General features: G+C 49.9%; 3 protein-coding genes and 1 long non-coding RNA gene across 14 annotated transcripts in view; 3 read left to right on the forward strand and 1 right to left on the reverse strand.

The window, feature by feature from the left end:
• Positions 1 to 3,128, forward strand: part of HOXB3 (homeobox B3) — a 41,380-nt gene extending 38,252 nt beyond the window's left edge. For 6 of the 7 annotated variants that reach the window (XM_063706291.1, XM_063706289.1, XM_063706292.1 and 3 more), the window contains one exon: positions 814 to 3,128. In XM_063706291.1, coding sequence (XP_063562361.1) covers positions 814 to 1,649 — 836 coding nt within the window. In that variant the 3' untranslated portion in view covers positions 1,650 to 3,128. The remainder of the gene's footprint in view (positions 1 to 813) is intronic. The other variant, XM_063706290.1, reaches the window with a different exon arrangement.
• Positions 1,581 to 23,857, reverse strand: LOC109027004 (uncharacterized). 5 transcript variants are annotated; one of them, XR_008680060.2, is made up of 6 exons: positions 23,704 to 23,857; positions 6,439 to 6,508; positions 6,067 to 6,185; positions 3,551 to 3,623; positions 2,037 to 2,092; positions 1,581 to 1,643 (listed from the first exon to the last, which is right to left on the reverse strand). It is a non-coding gene; the product is annotated as an uncharacterized lncRNA (long non-coding RNA). The 5 variants fall into 5 exon arrangements; XR_008680057.2 differs by lacking the exon at positions 23,704 to 23,857 and adding an exon at positions 8,361 to 8,494; XR_008680059.2 differs by lacking the exon at positions 23,704 to 23,857 and adding an exon at positions 6,646 to 6,808.
• On the forward strand, positions 7,054 to 9,343 carry HOXB2 (homeobox B2). Its single transcript, XM_004041397.5, has 2 exons — positions 7,054 to 7,482; positions 8,251 to 9,343. Exons 1-2 carry the CDS (start codon positions 7,092 to 7,094, stop codon positions 8,928 to 8,930), a joined length of 1,071 nt encoding a protein of 356 aa, XP_004041445.5. The 5' UTR covers positions 7,054 to 7,091; the 3' UTR covers positions 8,931 to 9,343.
• On the forward strand, positions 21,080 to 23,551 carry HOXB1 (homeobox B1). Its single transcript, XM_004041391.5, has 2 exons — positions 21,080 to 21,749; positions 22,202 to 23,551. The coding sequence occupies exons 1-2, from the start codon at positions 21,164 to 21,166 to the stop codon at positions 22,528 to 22,530; spliced, it is 915 nt and encodes a 304-aa protein (XP_004041439.3). The 5' UTR covers positions 21,080 to 21,163; the 3' UTR covers positions 22,531 to 23,551.
• Positions 23,858 to 24,474: the final 617 nt, after the last annotated feature.

Genomic DNA, 24,474 nt, shown 5'->3' on the forward strand with positions numbered 1-24,474 from the left:
TTTGTCGGAGCCAGGAATGTCACTGTTATTCTAGCACCCATCCCCTAGGCGCCCGCGAGGCTGCCTGAGAACAATATTAGGTGGCCGGCGGGTACATTTTTGATACCCCCACCCCCTAATGACCCCTGACCCCGCCAACACCCTCCTCCCTCTAGCTGCCCTCCACCGGAGCTTCTGAAAGCTCCAGAAGGCCCAGTGCGTGGCCTCAAAGCCCTTCCCAAGGCCACAGAGCCAAGACGAGGCGCTGCCGGGAGGATGCAGAGTCGTCAAGGATTGATTATTATTAAGTATGATTACTGTGGGTATTAATCACAATCGCTTGGACGGCCCGGGGTCCCGGCCTCCAGAAACGGCAGCCTCTTCGTGCCACACTTCCTGCCCACGAGTGTCCAGATTACCCCGAGGATTCTCCTCAGTCTCCCATCCTGTCCTCAGGACGGGGTGGGCGGGGAGGGGAAATGTCTTCCCTGACCTGGAATTGGGGATAAGGGGGAGAAAGCACGCACGCGAAAATCCAGCCCTAAATAAATGGCCATGCGGCTCTGTCTGCGTGACATGATCAAATTTTCATAAGCTGGGGCAGCGAAAGGAGAACAGGTCTCTTAATAAATGCCACTATTATAGAGTGTCCGCTAATGCGACGGGCGGTGGGGTGGGGGAGTGAGGAGGAGGCGGGGACGCGAAGGGGAGGGCGGCGGGGGCTCTGAGTCCAGGCCTGGATTTATTAAGAAACGATGCATTCAATTTCGGCGTGTTCAGTAATTATCTTTTATTTCATTTTCTCCCCTTCCCACCCCTCCCCCTCGGATCCAGCAGAGGGCTGTGGTGGCGGCGGCGGCGGAGGCAGTGGTGGCAGCGGGGGCGGTGGCGGCGGCGGCGGGGGAGGGGACAAGAGCCCCCCGGGGTCGGCGGCGTCCAAGCGGGCGCGGACGGCGTATACGAGCGCGCAGCTGGTGGAGCTGGAGAAGGAGTTCCATTTTAACCGCTACCTGTGCCGGCCTCGCCGTGTAGAGATGGCCAACCTGCTGAACCTCAGCGAGCGGCAGATCAAGATCTGGTTCCAGAACCGGCGCATGAAGTACAAGAAGGACCAGAAGGCCAAGGGATTGGCCTCGTCGTCGGGGGGCCCATCTCCAGCCGGCAGCCCCCCGCAGCCCATGCAGTCCACGGCCGGCTTCATGAACGCCTTACACTCCATGACCCCCAGCTACGAGAGCCCGTCCCCACCCGCCTTCGGTAAAGCCCACCAGAATGCCTACGCGCTGCCTTCCAACTACCAGCCCCCTCTCAAAGGCTGCGGCGCCCCGCAGAAGTATCCTCCGACCCCTGCGCCCGAGTATGAGCCGCACGTCCTCCAAGCCAACGGGGGCGCCTACGGGACGCCCACCATGCAGGGCAGTCCGGTGTACGTGGGCGGGGGCGGCTACGCGGATCCGCTGCCGCCCCCTGCCGGCCCCTCCCTCTATGGCCTCAACCACCTTTCCCATCACCCTTCCGGGAACCTGGACTACAACGGGGCGCCCCCTATGGCGCCCAGCCAGCACCACGGACCCTGCGAACCCCACCCCACCTACACAGACCTCTCCTCTCACCACGCGCCTCCTCCTCAGGGTAGAATCCAAGAAGCGCCCAAATTAACACACCTGTGATGGGAAAGGGCGAACGAGGATTAGGGGATGGGGAGGAAGAGAGAGACTGTGGAGCTCTGGGGGGCAGCCTGGAGGTCTGAATAGAGGAGCCAGAGAAGGTGGTACCCAGGCTTCCTGGTCAGAACCGGCCTGGAGCTCCTTCCCCTCCCCCTGGCCTGAGAGGTTGCTTTTAAGTCTTCCACCCCTTATTCCATCTGCCTGCCAACCCATCGGAAAGGAATCCACATCATATTGGAGATGACCCCATCAACCCCAGGGCTCCAGCACTACCAAGTTGGAATTCCACGCCCGGGAGTGGGGTAGAGGAAGACGAGACAGGACGAAGCAGAAAAGCACATTTTAAAAACCAGACAAGATGGCTAGGCCATCACCAACCAACGGACTTACCTTACATCTTTGTAGGTAATTCCCCCCAAATCTTGATTTTTTTTTCCTCAATTATCCTTTAAAAAATAAGAAAACACATTTCAAACCCAAAGGGCACAAAACACGTTCCCTTCCAACTTTCCCAAAACCTCAAATTTGTTCCCATTTATTTGAAGTTTATTGAGGTACCTACCCCCTCCACTTCTAGCCCCCGGTTTTTCTGCTCTAGAACATTCATATCTATACATCCCACCCCCATCAATTACAGTTTTTAGAGGGCTCAGGGATGGTGAGAGATCCTGAAAGAGCTGCCTATATTATAAATTATATACATTTTTTTTTAAAGGAAAAGTGTGGAGGCTAGGGCAGGCAGGTTGTTAGGACTGAAGGTTTGCCCATTCTGCTGCCTCCATCTCAGCTCCAGCTCCATCCCCCTCTCCACAGAAAGCAGTTGGTGACACGAGGTTCTATACTTTTCTTCTGTTGCTCTCTTGACTTAACGTGAAAACAGGGTATATTTGAACAAACTGTCCCAGGCAGGGGCTGGGCAGGGCCTGTGTGCCTTGCTCAGCCTCCTGACAGGACACTTTTGTTGCACTTAGAGTTTACATTTTAATGGATGTAAAAACAACTGTGAGAGATGTCTGGGCCTGCAGAAGTCCAGCATTGCTCAAAAAAGTGTGTGTTCTAGTGAACATTTTCATATATATTTATTGGTTATAGCCTGTTAAAATATTTTCTTTTTTGTATTATTTATCCCCCTACATTATGTATTTATATGAGGGAAAAAAAGGAAAAAATTGTACTTTTTTAGTATTTACCTGTTACAAAGGACATTGTGTTTCCTGTCATGTAAAACCAGCTATTTTAGTTACTATTGTACTCTAGAAAAAGAGCTGTAGATTTATGTTAAACTCGTACTTATGAACAATTGTAATTAGTTCTAAAAGGCATGAACTCAGCTCCTAATCGTCACTGTATAGTCCTGAATTTGTAGAACTAGAGTTAATTCCCTCTTGGAACTTTCTTTGTTCTTCAGTAGTTACTTTTTTCCTTACCTAAAAGGGTTGTCTGTCAAACAATTCTTGAATAAACTTTCTGTTATCAATTTTATCTTGTCCTGGTGGTCCAATTTAGATAGCAGAGCAAGGCTGCTGACTGCCAAATTTCCCCCAAGGGAAGAAGGACAAGGACAAGGACACTGAAGACCCTTCCCTGGCCTTTTTGTCCACTGCCCAGGTTCCTGTCTCCCCCTTGATATGTCTTAAGTTTAAATACCATTTTCTCACTCATAAGAGCCTGTAACATTTTGCCAACTTCTTCAGCTGTGGTTTAAGTAGCAAGTTGGGAGGTAACGGGGGACTCTTGGATGCTCTCTGTAGGTTTTTCTGTTTGGCCTGTATGCCTCTAGGTTTTTCATTCATTGACCTTTCGTCTGTTAGCTCCTTTGGCCACAACGTCCATGCACCCCCCACCCCCGACCCCTTCCCACTACCAACAAGAAAATCTGGCCGATTACGGTTTCTTCCACGAACCCTAAACTTCACAATCCTCTTCCGGAGCTACAAAGAATGTGTCACGTGACCCGAAGCCCAACCACCATTGGGTCTAAAATGAAAACAAAGAAAAATGATTAATCTAAAAAAAAAAACAAAACAAAAAAAAACTGAGGCCTAGACTTCTCAGGTCAAACTTTAAAACTAAGTAAAATGAAATCACTAAATAAAACTCGAGGCGGAGGGAGGGGAAGCACGTTCTATTTCCCCTGCCAGAGAAAGGGGAGAGGAGGGTGGGAGAAGCTGTTGGATCCAAGCGTAAATAAAACGGTCCCCAGGCTAATGTGCGGCTCTGTTTCCATCATCCTTGGGAAAACTTCATTTCTTAGTCGTGGTTCCATAAAAGTTTTATCACATTGGAGTGAAAATAGAGAAGGTCTGTCAAAGATGAAATGTCACCGCCGAGTCGCTGGAGCCGATAAGAGCGAGAAGACAGGGCGGCTGAAATATGGAGCTAATTCGTTGAAAGAGAAGCGATGGCTGCTTGCTGAAGAGCTGCATAATTCTAATTGTAAGCGATGTGCCCGCATTGCTTAATTAGGAGCATATATTTGGTGGTAGTGATGTTGGGGGAGTGAGAATCGTTCCAGGCCCTGCCTTAAAGAGAGGGCTGATTTTCATTTTTATGTTGCATGCTGGCAGTCCAAGGTTAGTAATTATAGTCTTTATGCAACAATAAATAACAATAAAAAAGCAACCTGAACTCTACGCCCTCCCCCTTCCCCACCACCAAGTAGGATTTTAACTGGACTCATCCAAGCAGCAAGCAATTTAGCATTGGGTCAGGCTATAATTTAAAGGCATAAGAGCGTGCAAAGTTTGATCGGGATCAAATAATGCTCAAGGGTTTTTCTTTCTTTCTCTTTCTCTCTTCTTCCTTGAATAACATTTTCTGAATGATATAACTAGATGAAGCACCATGTTTGGCTCTGGGGGTGGGTTGGGTTGTTATTTATCTAGCAGGAAAGAGGCCAAGAAAGAGAATTTAGCTTAAGTTTGAAAAACAGAGCTTTGGCTCGAAGCTGGAATTGCAAACAAGAAAGATAAGAACCAACTTGGCTTGGTGTTCCCTATCCTTCTCTTTGGAAGATTCCAGGCGCTCAGCTAAAGCAGCCAAAGACGTGGGTAAAATATCCATGCTGTTAAATTCACAGCAGGACAGGGGGGCGGGGGAGGGATGTCTCTGAAAAGGAGGGTTCTCTTGGCCCCTTTTAACACCCAAGTTTTCCGCTGTTTGCTAATCTGGCCATAAAATCTGTCAGTGAGGGTTAGAGAGAGCTGTATTTCCTGCAGGGACAGTCTGCCCGAGTTGCCTGAGATAAGCTCTGGATCCTTCAGCCAGCTACAGAAGCTGTTGCTAAACTTTCAGAGGTGTTCAAGGGGGTGGCCAGAAGGAGAACCCACTCTCAGGCCTCCCTGCATGACTTCCAGACAGCTACTATTTGGATTATTCTATGCCCACCCCCATCCACACCTCTAAATGGCAAAAATTGTTTTCTTTGGAGCCTAGTTGCACACTACTGTCGCTGGCCACTTTGCCCAGGTCAGAGCAGCTCTCTGTTCTGAGCCCTCCAGAGCATGCCTCCTCGGTCCCTGCAGCCCCCACCTCCAACTCCCCTTTCTCCATCCTCCTCTCCCCCACCCTCATGCTTCTACTCAGACTTCTCTGTCCTTCTTTTTAAGTACTCACCACCACCCACGCAGATGTTACACTGACAGAAAGTTTCTAGTTCCAGCTCCGGGCTCAGTTGCCATTTCTCTGCTAACCAGCCTTCTCCTCCTGGCTGGGCAGCAGAGAGAGAGGAGGGGGAGGGGAGGCCAAAGCCATGGGAGTTCTCCAGGCAAACTTTCCACCCAACTTAGCGCTTTCCCTCTGTCCCCATTTCCCATCTGTTTCCCAGCTCTCCCAGAATCACCCTTCTCTTTTGCACCCCCACCCCCACCCCCAGGCCTTTTTAAGGGATGTGAAATTTTGGCTGTTCGCTCTGCTTTCCCAAAGAGCCAAATTCTTTGATGCAATCGGAGGGAGCTGTCAGGGGGCTAAGATTGATCGCCTCATCTCCTCTCCATCCGTCTGACCCACTTATTTAAAAATCTTCCCCCAGATCGACTTTTCATTTTCTGCTTTGAGGTCTAGTTTCCCACCAATTGCTTGGCGCTCGGAGTCTTGTGCCCTCTCCCCATAGTAAATTACAACACTCTAAACTTCAGACTATCTTGGTCTCCTCAAAATAAAATAAATTTTAAAAACATTTTCCCCCAGGAGCCAGAAATGGAATATCATCTCAGTGGTCATTATTTCCACCCCTACCATCTTCAGGGAATTCTTCCTTGTCAGGGATTCTTTTTTTTCTTTTTTCTTTTTTAACTAGCACAATGGCAAAAATGGGAGGGAAAGTCTCTTTGTCCTAGGGGAAAATCTCCCCACCACACTCATGCACACACATAACGCTGATCTGAACTTTGAGAGTGCTCTAAGTTAAATCAATGGCTACCTCAGTTCTTGTTCATGTCCCTGGATATGGATACAGATACAAGCTTGAGGCTTGAGTGGGTACATGCACATCTTAGACTCTGCCTGTTTTTGGGGGATGTCACAGAGAAGCATGGAAGCCTGAAAGTGAGGAAAGCAGGGGTACATAAGGGACAGAGGCAGTGCTGCAAACACTGGGCAGAGAAGAGAACCCAGGCCATACAGCGATGGAGGCCAGAGGCCCAAAAATGCCCCTCACGCTCCATCTCACTCCTATGTGTCCGCCTGGGAGTTTCTGTCCATTTCCCAAGATTTAACTGTTGTTTTTGGAGGGTAACAGGGATAGTGGTGTGATGATTGTAAATCTCTTTCTTATTTTCACCTTAATACTGACCTTTTTCAAAGAGTGGAAGCCTCTTTCGACTCCCTCTTCCTCCAACGCGGAGATCCTCACTCATCTTTTCCTGGGGAAGGGGAGAAGGGAAGGGGATGCTGCTGGCCACGTAAAGAAGGGCTTAATTTACTCTATTAAAATACTTGGAAAAGAGGAAGTTCTCTCCCTTAGAGTCTCTTCTTTTCCAGGCTTCTGAAACCTTCTAACCTTCGAAGGGTATGAGGAAAAGATTCCTCTAGCTTTTCTGGAGAAACGGAGGCATTGGGGAGAGAGCATGTGAGGCACGCGTGTAGGAATGGGGGCTCATGGTGTCCTGGTCGTGGTCCTCTGGTGTTTTTGAATCAATTAAACCAAATAATGCTCTCTGTTTTCCACCAGGCCCAGACGAGCGATTGGCGGAGGCCGGTCCCGTGACCATGAATTCCCTGTAATTTCGCTGGAGTCCTGGGTTTAATAGAGAGAGTCCCCATACGCTTGTATTTATCAGCAATATACAATTATAAAGGCCCAAAATTAAAAAAAAGAGAGACCGAAATCTCCCCCTCCCAAAATCGCTCCATTACATAAATCTGGGGGGGGCTGGAGGGGGGGTCCCTTCCGATCCTCCCTCCTGACGCCCCCCCCAGCAGCCCCCTCCCCCACCATTGAAAGCCATGAATTTTGAATTTGAGAGGGAGATTGGGTTTATAAACAGCCAGCCATCGCTCGCCGAGTGTCTGACTTCCTTCCCCGCTGTCTTGGAGACATTTCAAACTTCATCAATCAAGGAGTCGACATTAATTCCTCCTCCTCCTCCTTTTGAGCAAACCTTCCCCAGCCTCCAGCCCGGCGCCTCCACCCTTCAGAGACCCAGGAGCCAAAAGCGAGCCGAAGATGGGCCTGCTCTGCCGCCGCCACCGCCGCCGCCACTCCCCGCTGCCCCCCCGGCCCCCGAGTTCCCTTGGATGAAAGAGAAGAAATCCTCCAAGAAACCCAGCCAATCCGCCACGTCTCCTTCTCCGGCCGCCTCCGCCGTTCCGGCCTCCGGGGTCGGATCGCCTGCAGGTCGGTAAGCGTGGTGGGGGTGGGGTGAGGGGCAGCTAGAAGAGGGGGAGAAAAAGCAGTGGAAGGAGGTTTAAAAAAAAATGGTGGCGAGCCTGTTGGGGTTCCTTACCCCCTCCATTCCTGGGATGGGGAAGTAGAATATCCCACTGGGGTTCAGGCCTGGCCGCTAACAGCGTCTTTTTTTTTTCTCTCTCTCTCTCTTTCTCTCCCTACGGCTGATTTTGGAAGCTGGTTGGGGAAACGCCTTTTTTTCTGCTAGAAGAAAATGATTTGATTGAGGTTTTCACCCGTATCTGTGTAGGGGAATGAGTATGTTGTTGCTGGGATAGACTCTAGAAGCAGAAAAGATTCGGTCCTTTCTGCCCCAACTCTAGAAGAGGAAGAATTCAGAGCTAGGGAGGAAGAGGGGTGAAGAACAATCTTTATGACCCTCGCTCCGGTTGAGTTGGAAAGTTCCGAATTGAGGGGTCCACTGGGAGGGCTTGGGAGGGGGATCTGAGGTTCCGGCGCCGAAGGGAGCCGCTCTCCGCCCCCTGCGTGGCCCGTGGGCGGCTCTGAATGCTTTGCCCTGACCCGGGCCGGGGCTGTAGACTAGAGAAGGAGAGAAGAAAACCCAAAAGCAGTAAAGCGAGCGGCATTGGGGTGGGGGCGGGGGTGGGGTGGCGAGGAAGGGGAGAGGTGATACTGGTTTTGGAGGATGGGGTAGTCCGAACTGAGGTTGGGCTGAGTACACGGCCCGCTATGACGCCGAGGCTGTTTTCCCTGCAGATGGCCTGGGACTGCCGGAGGCTGGTGGCGGCGGGGCGCGCAGGCTGCGCACGGCTTACACCAACACGCAGCTGCTGGAACTGGAGAAGGAATTCCACTTTAATAAGTACCTGTGCCGGCCACGCCGCGTCGAGATCGCGGCCTTGCTGGACCTCACCGAAAGGCAGGTCAAAGTCTGGTTTCAGAACCGGCGCATGAAGCACAAGCGGCAGACGCAGCACCGAGAGCCGCCGGATGGGGAGCCTGCCTGCCCGGGAGCCCTGGAGGACATCTGCGACCCTGCCGAGGAGCCCGCGGCCAGCCCGGGCGGCCCCTCCGCCTCGCGGGCTGCGTGGGAAGCCTGCTCTCACCCGCCAGAGGTGGTGCCGGGGGCCTTAAGCGCGGACCCCCGGCCTTTAGCCGTTCGCTTAGAGGGCGCAGGCGCGTCGAGCCCCGGCTGCGCGCTGCGCGGGGCCGGCGGGCTGGAGCCCGGGCCATTGCCAGAAGACGTCTTCTTGGGGCGCCAGGATTCACCTTTCCTTCCCGACCTCAACTTCTTCGCGGCCGACTCCTGTCTCCAGCTATCCGGAGGCCTCTCCCCTAGCCTACAGGGTTCTCTCGACAGCCCGGTCCCTTTTTCCGAGGAAGAGCTGGATTTTTTCACCAGTACGCTCTGTGCCATCGACCTGCAGTTTCCCTAACCCGTTTCCTCCTCCCAGTCCTTTCGACCCCCGCGCTCCTTGGCCGTCTACTGGAAAAATCGAGCCTCTCCCACCCTCAGTCGCATAGACTTATGTGTTTTGCTAAAATTCAGGTATTACTGAATTAGCGTTTAATCCACTCCCTTTCTTCTTCTTCTAAAACATTGGGCCCTCGGTCATCTTTTAAAATTCACACAGAAAAATTCCGTTTGGTAGACTCCTTCCAATGAAATCTCAGGAATAATTAAACTCTAGGGGGACTTTCTTAAAAATAACTAGAGGGACCTATTTTCCTCTTTTTTATGTTTTAGACTGTAGATTATTTATTAAAATTCTTTAATAATAGGAAAAGGGGAAAGTATTTATTGTACATTATTTTCATAGATTAAATAAATGTCTTTATAATACGAAAACGAGTGTTTGTGTTGGGACCTAAACTCTTTCCCCGCGGCCCCAAGGCCCGTCCTCACCCCTCCAGGACCTGTGCGAAGTTGATTAGGTTCAGCGGCCCATATGGCAGCAAAGCCTCCAGGGCCGGCGAAGTCCGGGTGGTACAAAGGTGACCCGATTGATGGCCGCTTCGCCCACGGCTCCGGCAAAAGTCGGGAGTTTGCAGGAAGCTGGGTCACCTCCCCGCCCCTCAGCAGAGGGTCTTTGGTCCTGAGCGGGTGGTTCTCGGGCCTCTGCTTAAAAATAGAGGTGGGCAGGTCGAGGGAGAGAGTGTACAGCGAACAGAGGAGGGTGAAAGGAGAGGAAGCCTGTGGACAGTCTTCAGGGTCGTGGCGGGGGCAGAAGTTTACTGGAATTGGGAACAATCCAAGGGCTTCCTAGGCTTTTGCTTCTTATGACCGAAGCCGGTGTAGGACCTTTTTCCGAACTCAAGAAGCCTAGGGACGCGAGGCCTGGGGCTTGAGCCGGGCCTCTTTGGGAGCTGTAGGTGGCTCTCCAAGGAGTGGAGTGGGGTCGGGGATTTTCTCGGGAAGCAGGGTCCCGCACCCAGGGATGGTAACTGGCTTCCAAGTGGGCAAGAGAAGAGGGCAGCTGAGAAATGTGGCGCTGCCGGGACACCCATGGACTCTGGGGCTGCTGGGGTTTGGGGGACCATCCAAGAAGCAGTCGGGCGAGAAGCCCAGGGTGGCCCGGCAGCGTCGCGAGGCGCTGGACCTGCGGGGAGAGAAGGAGGAGCGAGGAGAGCGGGAGGGAGACAGGGAAGCAAAGACGATACTCAAAATGGCGCTGGGGCCGGGCGGCGGGCAGGGGGGGCGAGGGAAGAAGCTGTGGCCGCCATGACAGCCGCTGCAGGAGGCGCCGGCCCAGCCAGGATCTGCCCCCGCCCCCGCGTCCTCCCAGCTGGATTTTCCAGAGGCCAGGGAGGAAGGGGAGCCTGGGGAGTCCCACCTTCGTTTTAGTTAGTTTGATTTTTTTATTTTTAAAGTGGAGCCCAACGGAGGCTGAGGACGCGAGATGGAAGGAGAGTCCGGGTGGATGTGGGAAGGGAAGGAGAGCGGCGGGTCTGCGGGCCTGGGTGTGCCTCATCCAGTCTGACTTTTGATTCTTCGCTGTGGGATTTGAAGCCAGGCCAGAGCTTTCTCTGAATGCAGACCCACCAGTCTTGACCAACAACTTCATTTTCCGTATCAACACCATGTCCTGTCTATCCCCCACCACACCCTGCCTGGTTCCTTGTAAACCTGGTAAGCGGGAAGCAAGGATCGATCTCCCCCATCTGCCTCCTGGTTTGTTCTGGCAAGGTGGAGGTTTAAAGGGCCCCGGAAAGCCATCCATCCTCCTTAGGTTTCTTTAATATTTCTCCCGCTCAGAAACGGACACTACGGGGCTATCTCCCCGGCAGATGCTGCCCTTCTCAAAGAGCAGTTTATCTCCTGGGCCTCCAGACTTTCCCCTGGACCAACAGGACCGTGATTTAGAGTACCAGGCACCCAGAGGCGGCAATTGTCAGGATAAGCCAGGAGCCAACATAGGTTGTGACACAGAGGACTAGACAGGCCCTTTGCATATTTTAAAATGGGTCCCTCAGTGTGGGAAGTACACACCTCTTAGTTAGCTGGAACATAATCCCTTAAACTGTCTTAATATAGAATTCATCTCGTGCATTAATCTTACATCATGTTAAATTGCACTTATTTCTCTCATAAATAAATTAATATAGAACAATTAGATGTGTTATAATAATGTCATGTATCTTAGTTTATTTTCCCTCATAAAATATATAGGTATGAAATAAGCTCAATATATTAAAGTATTAATACACAGCTTATTGGCTTATGTGTTTATTTTCCCCATAAATAAGGGAATATACAATATATTAAAACTACGCTATACATCTCATTGGGCTGTGTGTTTATTTCTCCATAAAATATGCCCACAGGCAGTGTTTAACATCTTAAAAATCACAGCACACAAGCCATCTCTACACTAGCAAAATGAACAGATATTTCAGCTGGGGCTTTGATTTCTATGGACAGTCAAACTAGATAATTTGGTCTAATTAAAAATGCTCTTGCAGCTAGCTATAGCAGGTTGTTACAAAGATCAAGAATATCAGAAGGATCTTGCTAATGTCCTACCTTCCAGTTTCTTTGGTCAAAATGAGAGCACCCTTCCTCAATGCCAAGAAAATGCAGACTTGGCTCTGCAGGAGAGAATTCCTATCCCCCATCATGGTCTGCAGCACTCAAGGGCCTCCGATGCACCAGTTCTCTGCAGCCTGGCTGCTCCATGGACCAGCAGCATCAGCACTACCTATGAGCTACTTAGAAATACAGAATCTTAGGCCCCTGAATCAGACCTAATGTATCAGAATTTCCAGTTTAGCAGCTCCCCAAGTTATTTATATACACTTAAAGTTTGAGAAGTACTGCTAGATCATAGTGCCACCTTGCTTTCTGCCTTCCTCCATGCTTCAGAATTTTTGACTCACTTTACCTGGCCCCTGCCTTCCAATTCTCCCAACCCAAACCAGTAGCTCAAATGGCAGGGAATCTTTGTTCCTGCCTGGGCCTGCATCAGTCCTGATTCCTTCCTGCCAAAGTAGTGGTGAGCCAACCAAAGGCTCAATGTACCTGTTTAGATTCAGGTACTTTGGATATCCTAGGGGTGAGAGTTCTTAGTCCAGGTGTTGTCTTTGGCTGATTATTGGAGAGGAGTTGAAACTCTTTTTACAGGAAACACACAAGCCTTGCTGGCTGTCTTCTTTCCAAATTTATGAAACTCACCGTCTCTGATGATACCACGGCAGAACAAAGAGGCAATGCATTTGCAGAAGGAAGTGACTCCCATCTTCAATTTCCCTACCCAATTCAGATTCAAGGGAATGCCTGGCAATTTGGGATTCATAAAGGATTGCAATTCAGGATCCCTGTGTTCCGAATTAACTTCTTTTCCTTCTTTCATCTCTTGGGTCATCCTTTTTAGCTTGAGTTTTCCCAGTTGGCCATGGAGGAGTAAGGGGAAGAGGGGGTGGTTCCCAGATAGGGCAGCAGACCCCAGTGGTGGTGGCAGATTAGAGGGCAGCTCCAAGTGGCTGCACTCACTTATTCCATCCTGATTGGGGCAGGGTTCCTCTTGGGTCAGGACCAATTGTGAGTGGTCTGTAGCATAGAGTGGTTATAAATTCTCTGTGGTTGGAGTGGGAAGGTTTCAGGGCAGCCTGGAAAGCTGCTCGTCAGTCTGCCCTGCTCTTAGTGAATCATTCTTTTAAGAAGCATGTCTCATTAATATTACAGTGAAAGCAAAGGACCATTAGACTGAGGAATTACTCGCAATCATGATAACCCTGAGTCATTAAAAAAAAAAAAAGTTAACTTATGCCTGAGCAAGTCTATTCCCCTTTCTGGACCTCAGTTTCTCTATCTGTGAAATAAATGTAAGAATTAAATGCCTCTAATGTACTCTACATTAATATATGTATATTCTTTAGTATATATTATTTAGTCTTCACAAACAATGTATTAACTGTTTATTATGGCCGATGTCTTGTGCTGTTAAGTAACTCTTGGTGTTTGACAGTGACCTACCTCACATGAATCTGGTGGGGCCATTTTAACAAATTTTCTTTTATTTTTTGAGATAGGGTCTCACTTTGTCACCCAGGCTGGAATGGAGTGGTGCAGTCACAGCTCACCACAGCCTCAACCTCCTGGGCTCAGGTGGTCCTCCCACGTCAGCCACCTGAGTAACTAGGAGTACAGGTGCGAGCCACTAAGTTTGGCTAATTTTTGTTGTTGTTGTTGTTGTTGTTGTTGTTGTTGTTGTTGTTGTTGTTTTTACAGAGTCTCGCTCTTGTCGCCCAGGCTGGAGTGCAATGGCGTGATCTCGGCTCACTTCAACCTCTGCCTTCTGGGTTAAAGCAATTCTCCTGCTTCAGCTTCCTGAGTAGCTTGGATTACAGGCGCCCGCCATCATGCCCGGTTAATTTTTGTAGTTTTAGTAGAGACAGGGTTTCGCCATGTTGGCCAGGCTGGCCTCAAACTGCTGACCTCAGGTGATCTGCCCGCCTTGGCCTTCCAAAGTGCTGGGATTACAGGCATGAGCTACCGCAGCTGGATGGCTATTTATTTATTTATTTATTTATTTTTGAGACGGCGGCTTACTCTGTTGTCCAGGCTGAAGTGCAGTGGCAGGATCTCGGCTCACTTCAATCTCCACCTTCTGGGTTCAAGTGATTCTCCTGTCTCAGCCTCCCAAGTAGCTGGGACCTCAGGTACCCACCACCACGCCTGGCTAATTTTTATATTTTTAGTAAAGATGAGGTTTCACCATGTTGGCCAGGCTGGCCTCGAACTCCTGACCTCAAGTGATCCGTCGGCCTCGGCCTCCCAAAGTGCTGGGATTACAGGTGTGAGCCACCTCCCCTGGCCTTTTATTTATTTTATTTATTTATTTTTTATGGCTAGTTTCAAAATATTCTGTGGAGATGATATCTCACTGTATTGCCCAGGTTGGTCTTGAACTCCTGAGCTCAAGTGATCCTCCTGCCTCAGCCTCCCAAAGTGCTAGGATTACAGGCGTGAGCCACTGTGCCTGGTCAATACATTTTAATTAGTATCTTTACACCAATAATCATGCATTTATCTTTATTTAAATGAGTAGAGAGCAAAATCTTTTCAACAAGCAGGTAATCGGGTGCAGCATTGTCTGCCAGATGCCCGGTATTCAATAAATATGAGTATTAAAAAGTATCCTAGCCAAGTTTTCCTTTGACTTTCATCCTCTGCCACCTCCCCCAACATTTGGTTATGTTTACTCTTTTTCTTTTGTTTTTTTTTGTTTGTTTGTTTGTTTTTTTAAGTAGGCCATTTCATATAAAAAGAGCCACCAAACTTCTTTTTTGACGTGATGTTCTAGACTTTAACAGTCCCTTTTAGTTATGTTTAATCTGGTTGCTGGGGCATCAGAGCATAGGCACAATTTCTGAGACTCCCTAAACAGCACTGCTGAATTCGCCTACCCATCTTTCACCCAAGTCTCTGACAAGCACTTGCTGGCCCCACTGCAGATCTTCTTGGGATGTACTCTCAGTCCTCACTTTGCAGAAGGTGGCCTGTAGGGCCTCAATTCATCTTCTGCCTGCTGAGGCTGATTATAGCCCAGATCCTCCACTGATCTCTCCAGCCCAGCTCTGCCTGCCCCTCTTCTCTCCTCCAGCCATCCCTCTGTCCACATTCAGGGTAAGGTAGATATTTAGTGCCGGAAAGAGATCTTCCTCTTCAGAGGACAGAATGAATAGTAAAGGACCCCTCTTAAAACTTTCTCTCTCTCCGGCGCCGGGCGCGGTGGCTCACGCCTGTAATCCCAGCACTTTGGGAGGCTGAGGCGGGTGGATCACGAGGTCAGGAGATCGAGACCATCCTGGCTAACACAGTGAAATCCTGTCTCTACTAAGAATACAAAAAAATTAGCCGGGCGTGGTGGCAGGCGCCTGTGGTCCCAGCTATTTGGGAGGCTGAGCCAGGAGAATGGCGTTCACCCGGGAGGCGGAGCTTGCAGTGAGCCGAGATCACGCCACTGCACTCCAGCCTGGGTGACAGAGCAAGACTCCGTCTCAAAAAAAAAAAACTTTCTCTCTCCCCCAACAACTGCAGAAAAATCACAATCTGTATAGTCATTCAGACCCAAATTCAGCTTGATCACTGTTTGGCTAAGATTTCCAAAGCAGATATTTTGGCCAAAAAAAACTATTGCATTTAGATAAACTCGATTAAGTAGAAAATTATTTTAATTCTTCATGTCACGCTAACCTTTCCTTTTAGAAAGATCTCAGTCATTATTTAATCATGCCCCCAATTATTGACTCCAGATGGAAGTTTACATCTTGCTGATCTGTCTAGATCCAGAAGTCAGGTCACCTCTAGGATGGACAGTTTCCAAGCGAAATTCCTTAAGGAAGAAGAGACAACATCCTCCCTAGAAAACTCTTCCCCAATGTTTGGAAAATCAAGAAGTTCTTTCTAATATCCAACCACAAACCTTTCTGTTGCAATTTTAATAATTTGGATTCTTTATAGGCATAAAATATTAGGCTTTGGTTTTCAAGAAACCCTTCAGGTTAGAAGAAAATCCTTTGCCTAAACAGAGCCAATCTTCTCAATTCTCAATGAAATTTGCATATGATAAAGTACATATTGTATAATATATGGTGCTATGTTACATGAAAATATAGCCTAAATGCTATTCTCCTATCACACACACACACACACACACACACACACAGATAGATAGATAGATAGATAGATAGATAGATAGATAGATAGATAGAAAGAAAGTTTTTTTTCGTTTTTCGTTTTTTGTTTTTTGAGACAGAATCTCACTGTGTCACCCAGGCTGGAGTTCACTGGCGTGATCTCGGCTCACTGTAGCCTCCACCTCCCAGGTTCAAGCAATTCTCCTGCCTCAGCCTCCTGAGTAACTGAGACCACAGGTGTGTGCCACCACGCCCGGCTAATTTTTGTATTTTTGATAGACACAGGGTTTCACCATGTTGGCCAGACTGGTCTCGAACCCCTGACCTCTGGTGATCTGCCTGCCTCAGCCTCCCATAGTGCTGGGATTACAGTCATGAGTCACCGCACCCAGCCTACATATTTCCATATTTTAATATGCTAGTTATATTAAAAAGCAGAAGACTGACTCATACCATTTCAGAATGTGATTTAAAGTTAATATCATACATTTAGAGAGTTCCCTGTGGTTTGTATTTTCTTGTTTGCTTTAATCCTACTAACAAGGCAGCAAGATAAGTAGTATTAAACCCATTCTTTTTCTCCGAGGCTGAGACTAATAGAAATCAAGAAACTTGTCCAGGGCCACAATGCTAAGAAGTGGCCAAGCAAAGGCCAGGCACAGTGACTCACGCCTGTAATCCCACACTTTGGGAGGCTGAGGCGGGTGAATTGCCCAAGCTTGGGAGTTCGAGACCAGCCTGTGCCACATGGTAAAACCCCATCTCTACCAAAAATACAAAAAATTAGCTGGGTATGTTGGCACACACCTGTGATCCCAGCTACTTGGGAGGTTGAGGTGGGAGGATTGCTTGGGCCTGGGAGGCAGAGGTTGCAGCAGGCCGAGATTGCGCCACTGCACTCCAGCCTGGGTGACAAAGTGAGACCCTGTATTAAAAAAAAAAAAAAAAAAAAAGATGGCCGAGCAAGGGCTTGAACCCAACTATTCTGGCCCACATAGCAAGCACTAATCCCATTACAATATGTACTACATACAGTCTAAGGTTCTCAACCAGATTTATGACAGTTTAATTAGCTTGCATTAAAAGAAATATCCTTTCTCTAACAGCAACAAAAACAATTCATCTCATAGTGAAAAACTTGTGGTGGTGCATGCTTGTAGTCCTACCTACTCAGGAGGCTGAGGTGGGAGGATCGCTTGAGCCCAGGAGGTCAAAGCTGTAGGGAGCCGTGATTACACCATTGCACTCTAGCCTGGGGCAACAGAGCGAAACCCTGCCTGAAAAAAAAAAAGAAAGAAAGAAGGAAAAAATTATGAATATTCTTTACTTCCTAAGCCCCAACTCTTTTTTTTTTTTTTTTTTTTTTTTGAGACAGAGTCTTGCTCTGTCGCCCAGGCTGGAGTGCAATGGTGCGATCTCAGCTCACTGCAACCTCCGCCTCCCGGGTTCAAGCGATTCTCCTGCTTCAGCCTCTTGAGTAGCTGGGATTATAGGTGGCTGCCACCACACCCGGCTAATTTTTGTATTTTTTAGTAGAGATGGGGTTTCACCATGTTGGTCAGGCTGGTCTTGAACTCCCAACCTCAGGTGATCTGCCCTCCTTGGCCTCCCAAAGTGCTGGGATTACAGGCATCAGCCACCTCACTGGCCTAGCCCCAACCTTTGATCTTGGGTTTGGCCTCCCTAGATTTGGGCTGGGGAGAGCAGATAGAGACATTTAAGGTCTAATGAGAGAATTTAGATTGCTCCTGCCAAGCCCCCAGCTGAAGCAGCTTCCTCCACAGAAAGGACCAGAATCTGAAGTTAAACTTCTAATATATCCCCATTCTGGTCAGATGGTTTCCTTGCCTGCATTCTCAGTGTGATAAGGAGTGAAAACTGTCAAAGATAACTTCAGTTCCAAACATGTCTATGTTCTCCTTGCTCTCTTTTATGTACAAGCAGATCATACAAACTAGGACATCAACTTTATTTCATTTTGGTGTTGGGTCCACCCAGACCCTCTCTGGTGAGTTTAATTTGGTCCACCAAAAATCCTATGGGCCATAGGTTATTCCAGTCAGCGAAGCTTCTTTTAGGGAGGAGGAGGAGATTGGGAACCTAGGGAGCAAAGTTGCTTGGTTCTCCCAGTCTTTTCTGCTGGGGCTGGGAGAGCCAGCAGGAATTTGGGCAAGTTTTAATGTCCCTGCTAACACAAGAGAAGGTGGCATGACTCAGGGATGAATTGGGGAGCACAGTGAATTTGGAAAGCTGAGGCAATCACTGCAATTGACAGTATAACTTGAGGCACTTTTTTTTTTTTTTTTTTTTAAATAGAGACAGGTTCTCTGTCACCCAGGCTAGAGTGCAGTGGTGTGGTCATAGCTCATTGCAGCCTTGAACTCCTGGGCTCAAGCCATCCTCCCTTCTGAGCAGCTGGGACTTCAGGGAGGCACCACCACACCCAGCTAATTTTTAAATTTCTTTATTTTTGTAGAGATGTGGTCTCACCATCTTGCCCAGGCTGGTCTCGAAGTCCTGGGCTCAAGTGATCCTCTTGCCTTGGCCTTCCAAAGCGCTGGGACTGCACCCAGCCAACTTAGGGCACTTTTGCCTCAGTCTTTGCTTGCTGTCATGAATAATAGAGTGTTGGTGACTTCAGCTGTTATAAAGGGAATGCATTCCTCAATTCCCAGACAGATTTGTGCTGTTTTATTAAATTGATTTGGAATTCACTTCTTCCTTTAGACCTCAAATTGTTCCCTTAATTATGAAGGCAAAGGATGGGGTGAGAAGGTTCTCCCCGGGATGAGGAAAAGGTGGAAGGTGAACAAGTCTCAAGTCTCTCAGAAGCAGGGCTGCCAGATCAGATACAGGCCTAGTTCAAATCTGGGGTTAGAAGACAAGCCCTAGTTTCCTCCAGACAAGTTATTCTTAGCGTATGTGGAAGACATCTTAAAATGAAAGGATGAAGCATCTGCAAATCTTCTCCCCGAAAAAGTAAAATAGAAAGAAATAAGCTTGCTCTTACCTCAATAATTTCTTTCTCTTCAATTCCTCTGCAGGTCACCTCCTCCCATCTCAATTTTCCTTTCTCTTGTCTGCCCTCATTCCCTTGGCAAGTGAACATTCTCTCTCACCCCCATTGCATCTATTAAAGAAGTTACCAGCTGGTGCCCCTCCCCCTCAGCTTGAAGCAGGGTCTGAAGCAGAGTACACATGATCAGGAAAAGGAGGCAGGCGTTCTGTGAAATGCTTTGAGCTCTTTCAGAGTTGGGGGTGATGGCCAGGCGCGGCAGCTCAGGCCTGCAATCCTAGCACTTTGGGAGGCCGAAGCAGGCAGATCGTTGAGGCCAGGGGTTCGAGACCAGCCTGGCCAACATGGTGAAACCCTGTCTCTACTAAAAATACAAAAAAAAATTAGCCAGGCCCAGTGGTGCATGACTGTGGTCCCAGCTACTCAGGAGGCTGAGGTGAGAGGATTGCTTGAACCTGGGAGGCAGAGGTTGCAGTGAGCTGAGATCATGCCACCGCACTCCAATCTGGATGACAGAGTAAGACCCTATCTCAAAAAACAAAAATAAAACAAAACCCTCCCCCACAAAAAAACAGAGTTGGGCTAGGCCCACAATTATTAGAGAAGAGAAAGGCAGTGTGATGCTGGTGGTATAGAGCAGAAAGCAGGAGAGGCAGCTACGGTAAGGCCAAGCAAAACAAGAGGGAATGGGAGACAAAGATGGAGGGGCAAGACACAGACTGAAGGGGACAACTTTGGGGTCCCTTGCAGAGGAAGGAGTATTCGCCCTGCCCTTTTTGGGGTGTGGAAACCTGAGAAGTTTTGAGGGTCCTCCTTAAACCTGTCCCACCTGCTTCCCTTCCTCTCCTGAGCTCCGTTGTTTACAGAGATCACTCCCTGAACTCTTGCCCTCCTGGACTTGCCCTAGCTTCGGCCCCAGGCCTCCGGCCAGGCAGACACCCTGACAGGTTACAAATGAGCGTGGGTGTTGGATTGCCCCAAGCTCTTGCCCTCAAGTTGTCCGGAGGAGGAGAGTCAATGGGCTCTACCTAAGGGCTTCTCTTCTAGTCCCATCTGGGTTTGGAGTCTGAGAGAGTGAAGAAGACACATCCTGTGTCCCTCCGCAACAGCCACACAGAACAAAAAGGGGCGAGACTCCACTCCTCACTCTGGAGTCTTAGAATTCAGAGCCTCAGGGCCTCCACCCCGATTCTCCCACTCTGACAAAACTCCCTTTATCAATCCTAGAAAAAGTACTGAAATCTGGAGGAATCTTTAAGATTTAACTGGTATTAAATTTATGCATTTGAGGTTTGGAAATTTTTTTTTTTTTTGGAAGGAGATGGAGGGTGGTGAAGGAGAGACAGGTAGGAGGGAACCAGGAGAATGCAGGTCTCCACTAGTTTTAAACACTTCAAGAAGAGAATAAAAAATTCCCCTCCTCTTCACCCCGCTGTAAACATCACCTGGCTGTGCTCACTGTGGCTCTCTAGAGAGATATAGGGAGTTATTTAAGTCTGAGTGAGTGAGCCAGCTACAGCTATGGATGGCTAGAGAGACGATAAATACATCTAGAGAGATGAGAGGTAGGGAACGAATATAAATATGGAGAAAGATGGACGAACAGAGAGATGGATTGAGACAGAGAGAATATAAAGAGAGGCTGAGGGAGAGAAATGGATGTGTGAATGAGGAGAGAACATTTATGCAAAGAGAGAGAGAGGGAAGATGGGGCATTTCTCATCCTTTTCTCCACATTTCTGTAGTCCTGCCTTGCTCCCTGAAATGCCAATTTCCCACCCCTGGCTTCATGAATTCTTCCTCTAGATTCTAGATCCTGCCCCACACCCTTAGGTGTTTTTGCACCACCTTCCCCCACCTCCCCACCACACAGTCATCCATTTGGCCCAAGATAAATACCTCACCCGGCTGTCCTAGCCCATCACCCTAAGACAAATTGGAAGAAAGGAACATGGTTTGGGAGTTCTGGGCAAAGTATGGAAGCTGGATTCCCCACCTCCAGGTCCACAGACTTAGGGGGAAGGTTTCTCTGAGGGGTGGGAAGAGTGAGGGGCAGCTGGCTTGAATTTGTCCAAATCTAATAACCCAGGAGCCTATTGAAGGCCTTGGGGGTTGGAAGGGAAGGAAAGTCTTGAATATTCTCCTAACTTTTTCCCCCTCTCCCTCTGGTCCCTTCTTTCCAAAAGTCTTTGAAGAAAGATGTTTTTGACGCTTCCATGTCGCTCTCAGATGGATGGGCTGCGGGTGATTGAAGTGTCTTTGTCATGCTAATGCTTGGGGGGTGATGGATGGGCGCTGGGGCTGCCAAACTCTGGTCCGCTTAGCCCATTGGCCTGGGAGAGATCACATGTGCCCCCTCATCCCCACTCCCTACCCCCTTCCCAGGGAAGCGCTTGCCCAGGCGAGCGGGTCAGGCCATGGATTCGAGCCCCAGCGCTGTGACATACTGCCGAAAGGTTGTAGGGCAAGAGGGTGTCTCCCCCAAACGGGCCGACCCTCCTGCGGCCTTGACGCATGGACTATAATAGGATGAACTCCTTCTTAGAGTACCCACTCTGTAACCGGGGACCCAGCGCCTACAGCGCCCACAGCGCCCACAGCGCCCCAACCTCCTTTCCCCCAAGCTCTGCTCAGGCGGTTGACAGCTATGCAAGCGAGGGCCGCTACGGTGGGGGGCTGTCCAGCCCTGCGTTTCAGCAGAACTCCGGCTATCCCGCCCAGCAGCCGCCTTCGGCCCTGGGGGTGCCCTTCCCCAGCTCCGCGCCCTCGGGGTATGCTCCTGCCGCCTGCAGCCCCAGCTACGGGCCTTCTCAGTACTACCCTCTGGGTCAATCAGAAGGAGACGGAGGCTATTTTCATCCCTCGAGCTACGGGGCCCAGCCAGGGGGCTTGTCCGATGGCTACGGAGCAGGTGGAGCCGGTCCGGGGCCATATCCTCCGCAGCATCCCCCTTATGGGAACGAGCAGACCGCGAGCTTTGCACCGGCCTATGCTGATCTCCTCTCCGAGGACAAGGAAACGCCCTGCCCTTCAGAACCTAACACCCCCACGGCCCGGACCTTCGACTGGATGAAGGTTAAGAGAAACCCACCCAAGACAGGTAGGGCTCAGATGTGGCCACCCCTTCTCCGGGGCCCAAAGCATCTCTGCTTCCCCTGCAGTGACATGTCCTGGGTCTGGGCTGGGTTCTTCTCTTTCAGCGGCTCTGGTAGACACAGGTAAGAGCACAACCTACGTCTCAGGTCAGGTGAGGTCTCCCCACCCAGTATGTAACCAGTCACCCCAGGAGTAAGTTTCCATACACACCCCACTTCCTGATCTGTGCACCCAGCACAGACCCAGGACCTGGTGTGCATGGGGGATGGAAGTATGGGAAAGGCTGCTCCAGACTTGGTGATCACCATGGGGGTACCTGGTGGTCCCTGGGAACTTTGACAACTGTACTTGGGCAGAATGGCAAATGGAGGTCCAGAGCCAGCCCCGGGAGGAGGGAAAGGGAAGGAGAAAGAGGTGAGAGAATTGACCTGGCCTTTCTCCCTGCCCCGCCCCTAGCGAAGGTGTCAGAGCCAGGCCTGGGCTCGCCCAGTGGCCTCCGCACCAACTTCACCACAAGGCAGCTGACGGAACTGGAAAAGGAGTTCCATTTCAACAAGTACCTGAGCCGGGCCCGGAGGGTGGAGATTGCCGCCACCCTGGAGCTCAATGAAACACAGGTCAAGATTTGGTTCCAGAACCGACGAATGAAGCAGAAGAAGCGCGAGCGAGAGGGAGGTCGGGTCCCCCCAGCCCCACCAGGCTGCCCCAAGGAGGCAGCTGGAGATGCCTCAGATCAGTCGACATGCACCTCCCCGGAAGCCTCACCCAGCTCTGTCACCTCCTGAACTGAACCTAGCCACCAATGGGGCTTCCAGGCACTGGAGCTCCCCAGTCCAGCCCTATCCCAGGCTCTCCCCAACCCCAGGCCTGGGCTTCAATGGCCTGGGGATCCTCTCTAGGGCAGAAATGCCAGTTTAGAGCTGCCTGGGGGTGGGAGGGGGGATGGGGAAACATTTTTCTCAGACCTGGGTGGCTGGGGGCCCTACAGGACCAGAGGCCTGGGAGGCACGGAACCTGTTAAATGTAGAGGGAAGGGCTTCTGCCTTTGATCTGGGGATCAACTCAGTGTCAACATATGGTGGGGGTGGGGGCCAGCCTCATCCTCCTGGATTCATCCTCCTTTCCCTTCCAACTTGGGTTTATTCGGTTCAGTGCCTTCGAGCTTTGAGGAGTCTCCTCACGCACTCTTATCCTAACTCCCCCTTCTAGGCCTGAGACAGAACCTTAAATTTTCTTGTGTGGGAGGTGTTTGGGTGCAGCCATATTATTATCAATGCTTAATCCAGTCACCACAGACCTTACAATAGCACCAGCTGCCTTGTGACAGACCAAAAAGCCCCCTGCCCCCATCTAACCCCATTAGCCCTCTCCTGGCATATTTATATTGCACTAATGCAGCCTTCAGAGGTTGTTTTCTGAGACCTGCCTCCTCACACCAGCGACCTCATCACTATGTCACCAAAGTGTTTTGGAACTTGGTATTCCAGAGACTTCTGGAACGCTGTGCAAGGCCTGCCCCCAGCAAGCCACAACCAGGAAGGTGCAGGCACGCCCCCACTAGCTCCTCCCCTATTTATTGCCTCCTGGAAAACCCAGGACCCTCTTCCCCATCTCCACCCCTACCCCTGGGGGCAGCCCAGGGAGAGCCAGGCACAATGAGGGCTCCCAACAGCTGCAAGGATTTATCTGAACCTTTGAGAAAGAGGAGGAGCCATCTAAGTTTCTGGAAACCTGAGCCCCAAGTGAGCCCGGGTTCTCTCTGTACCTGCAACTACCTCATTTCAATAAAGTCTGTGTTTTCCCTTCTTCCTGCCTGCTTCTGTTTCTCCATTCAGGGGTAGAGAAGGCCTCATACTCCGTGCACCGTGGAGAAGAGGTGAAGAAAGAGTGGCCATTGGCTGGTTGGGCTGGAATGAACTGAGCTTTAAGATCTCAGCTGGATAAAGAGAAGGACTTACTGGGTGTGGCCTAAGCAGGATTGGGTCCCAGGCATTCAGGCTTGACAGTTGTCAGTCCCTTGGTTATTGGGAGAATCCAGAAAAGCATGGAAGAAGTCTGTGGAATGAATGCAATTCCCAGAGATTTTTCTTTTTCTTTTCTTTTTTTCTTTCTTTCTTGCTTTCTTTTCCTTTTTCTTCTTTTTTTTTTTTTTTTTTTTTTTTTTTTGAGACAGGGTCTGGCTCTGTCGCTCAGGCTGGAGTGCAGTTTTTTGTTTGTGTTTTGTTTTTTGGTTTTGTGTTTTGGTTTTTGTTTGTTTGTTTGTTTGAGACAGGGTCTCTCTCTGTTGCTCAGGCTGGAGTACAGTGGCATAATCTCCGTTCACTACAACCTCTGCCTCTCAGGTTCAAGCGATTCTCCACCTCAGTCTCCAGAGTAGCTGGGACCACAGGCGCACACCACCACTCCCGGCTGATTTTTGTATTTTTGTAGAGACAGGGTTTTGCCATTTCGCCCAGGATGGTCTCCAACTCCGGGGCTCAAGTGATCCGCCCGCCTCCGCTTTCCAAAGTGCTGGGATTACAGGCGTGAGCCCCCGCGCTGGGTCAGCCCAGAGGGTCTTGAGAGGAAGACGGGAAAGAAGAGAAACATCTGTTTGGAGAGGACAAAAAGAGGGTGTTAAAAAGAGGAGGAAGTGTGGGGGAAGGCGACGTGAACTCTACCCCTTCCCTTCCCCCTCAACTGCCTCCCTCCTGCCCAGAGCCAGGCCTGGCTTAGACCCCAGAGGGGTC

This window comes from Gorilla gorilla, chromosome 4 (assembly GCF_029281585.2).
Source record: "Gorilla gorilla gorilla isolate KB3781 chromosome 4, NHGRI_mGorGor1-v2.1_pri, whole genome shotgun sequence".
Classification (NCBI taxonomy): domain Eukaryota; kingdom Metazoa; phylum Chordata; class Mammalia; order Primates; family Hominidae; genus Gorilla; species Gorilla gorilla.

Coding starts and splice junctions, on each gene's coding strand:
- HOXB2 (XM_004041397.5), top strand. CDS start 7,092: ATGAATTTTGAATTTGAGAGGGAGATTGGGTTTATAAACAGCCAGCCA. Junction 7,483..8,250: donor CGGGGTCGGATCGCCTGCAG/GTCGGTAAGCGT, acceptor TTTTCCCTGCAG/ATGGCCTGGGACTGCCGGAG.
- HOXB1 (XM_004041391.5), top strand. CDS start 21,164: ATGGACTATAATAGGATGAACTCCTTCTTAGAGTACCCACTCTGTAAC. Junction 21,750..22,201: donor GAGAAACCCACCCAAGACAG/GTAGGGCTCAGA, acceptor CCCCGCCCCTAG/CGAAGGTGTCAGAGCCAGGC.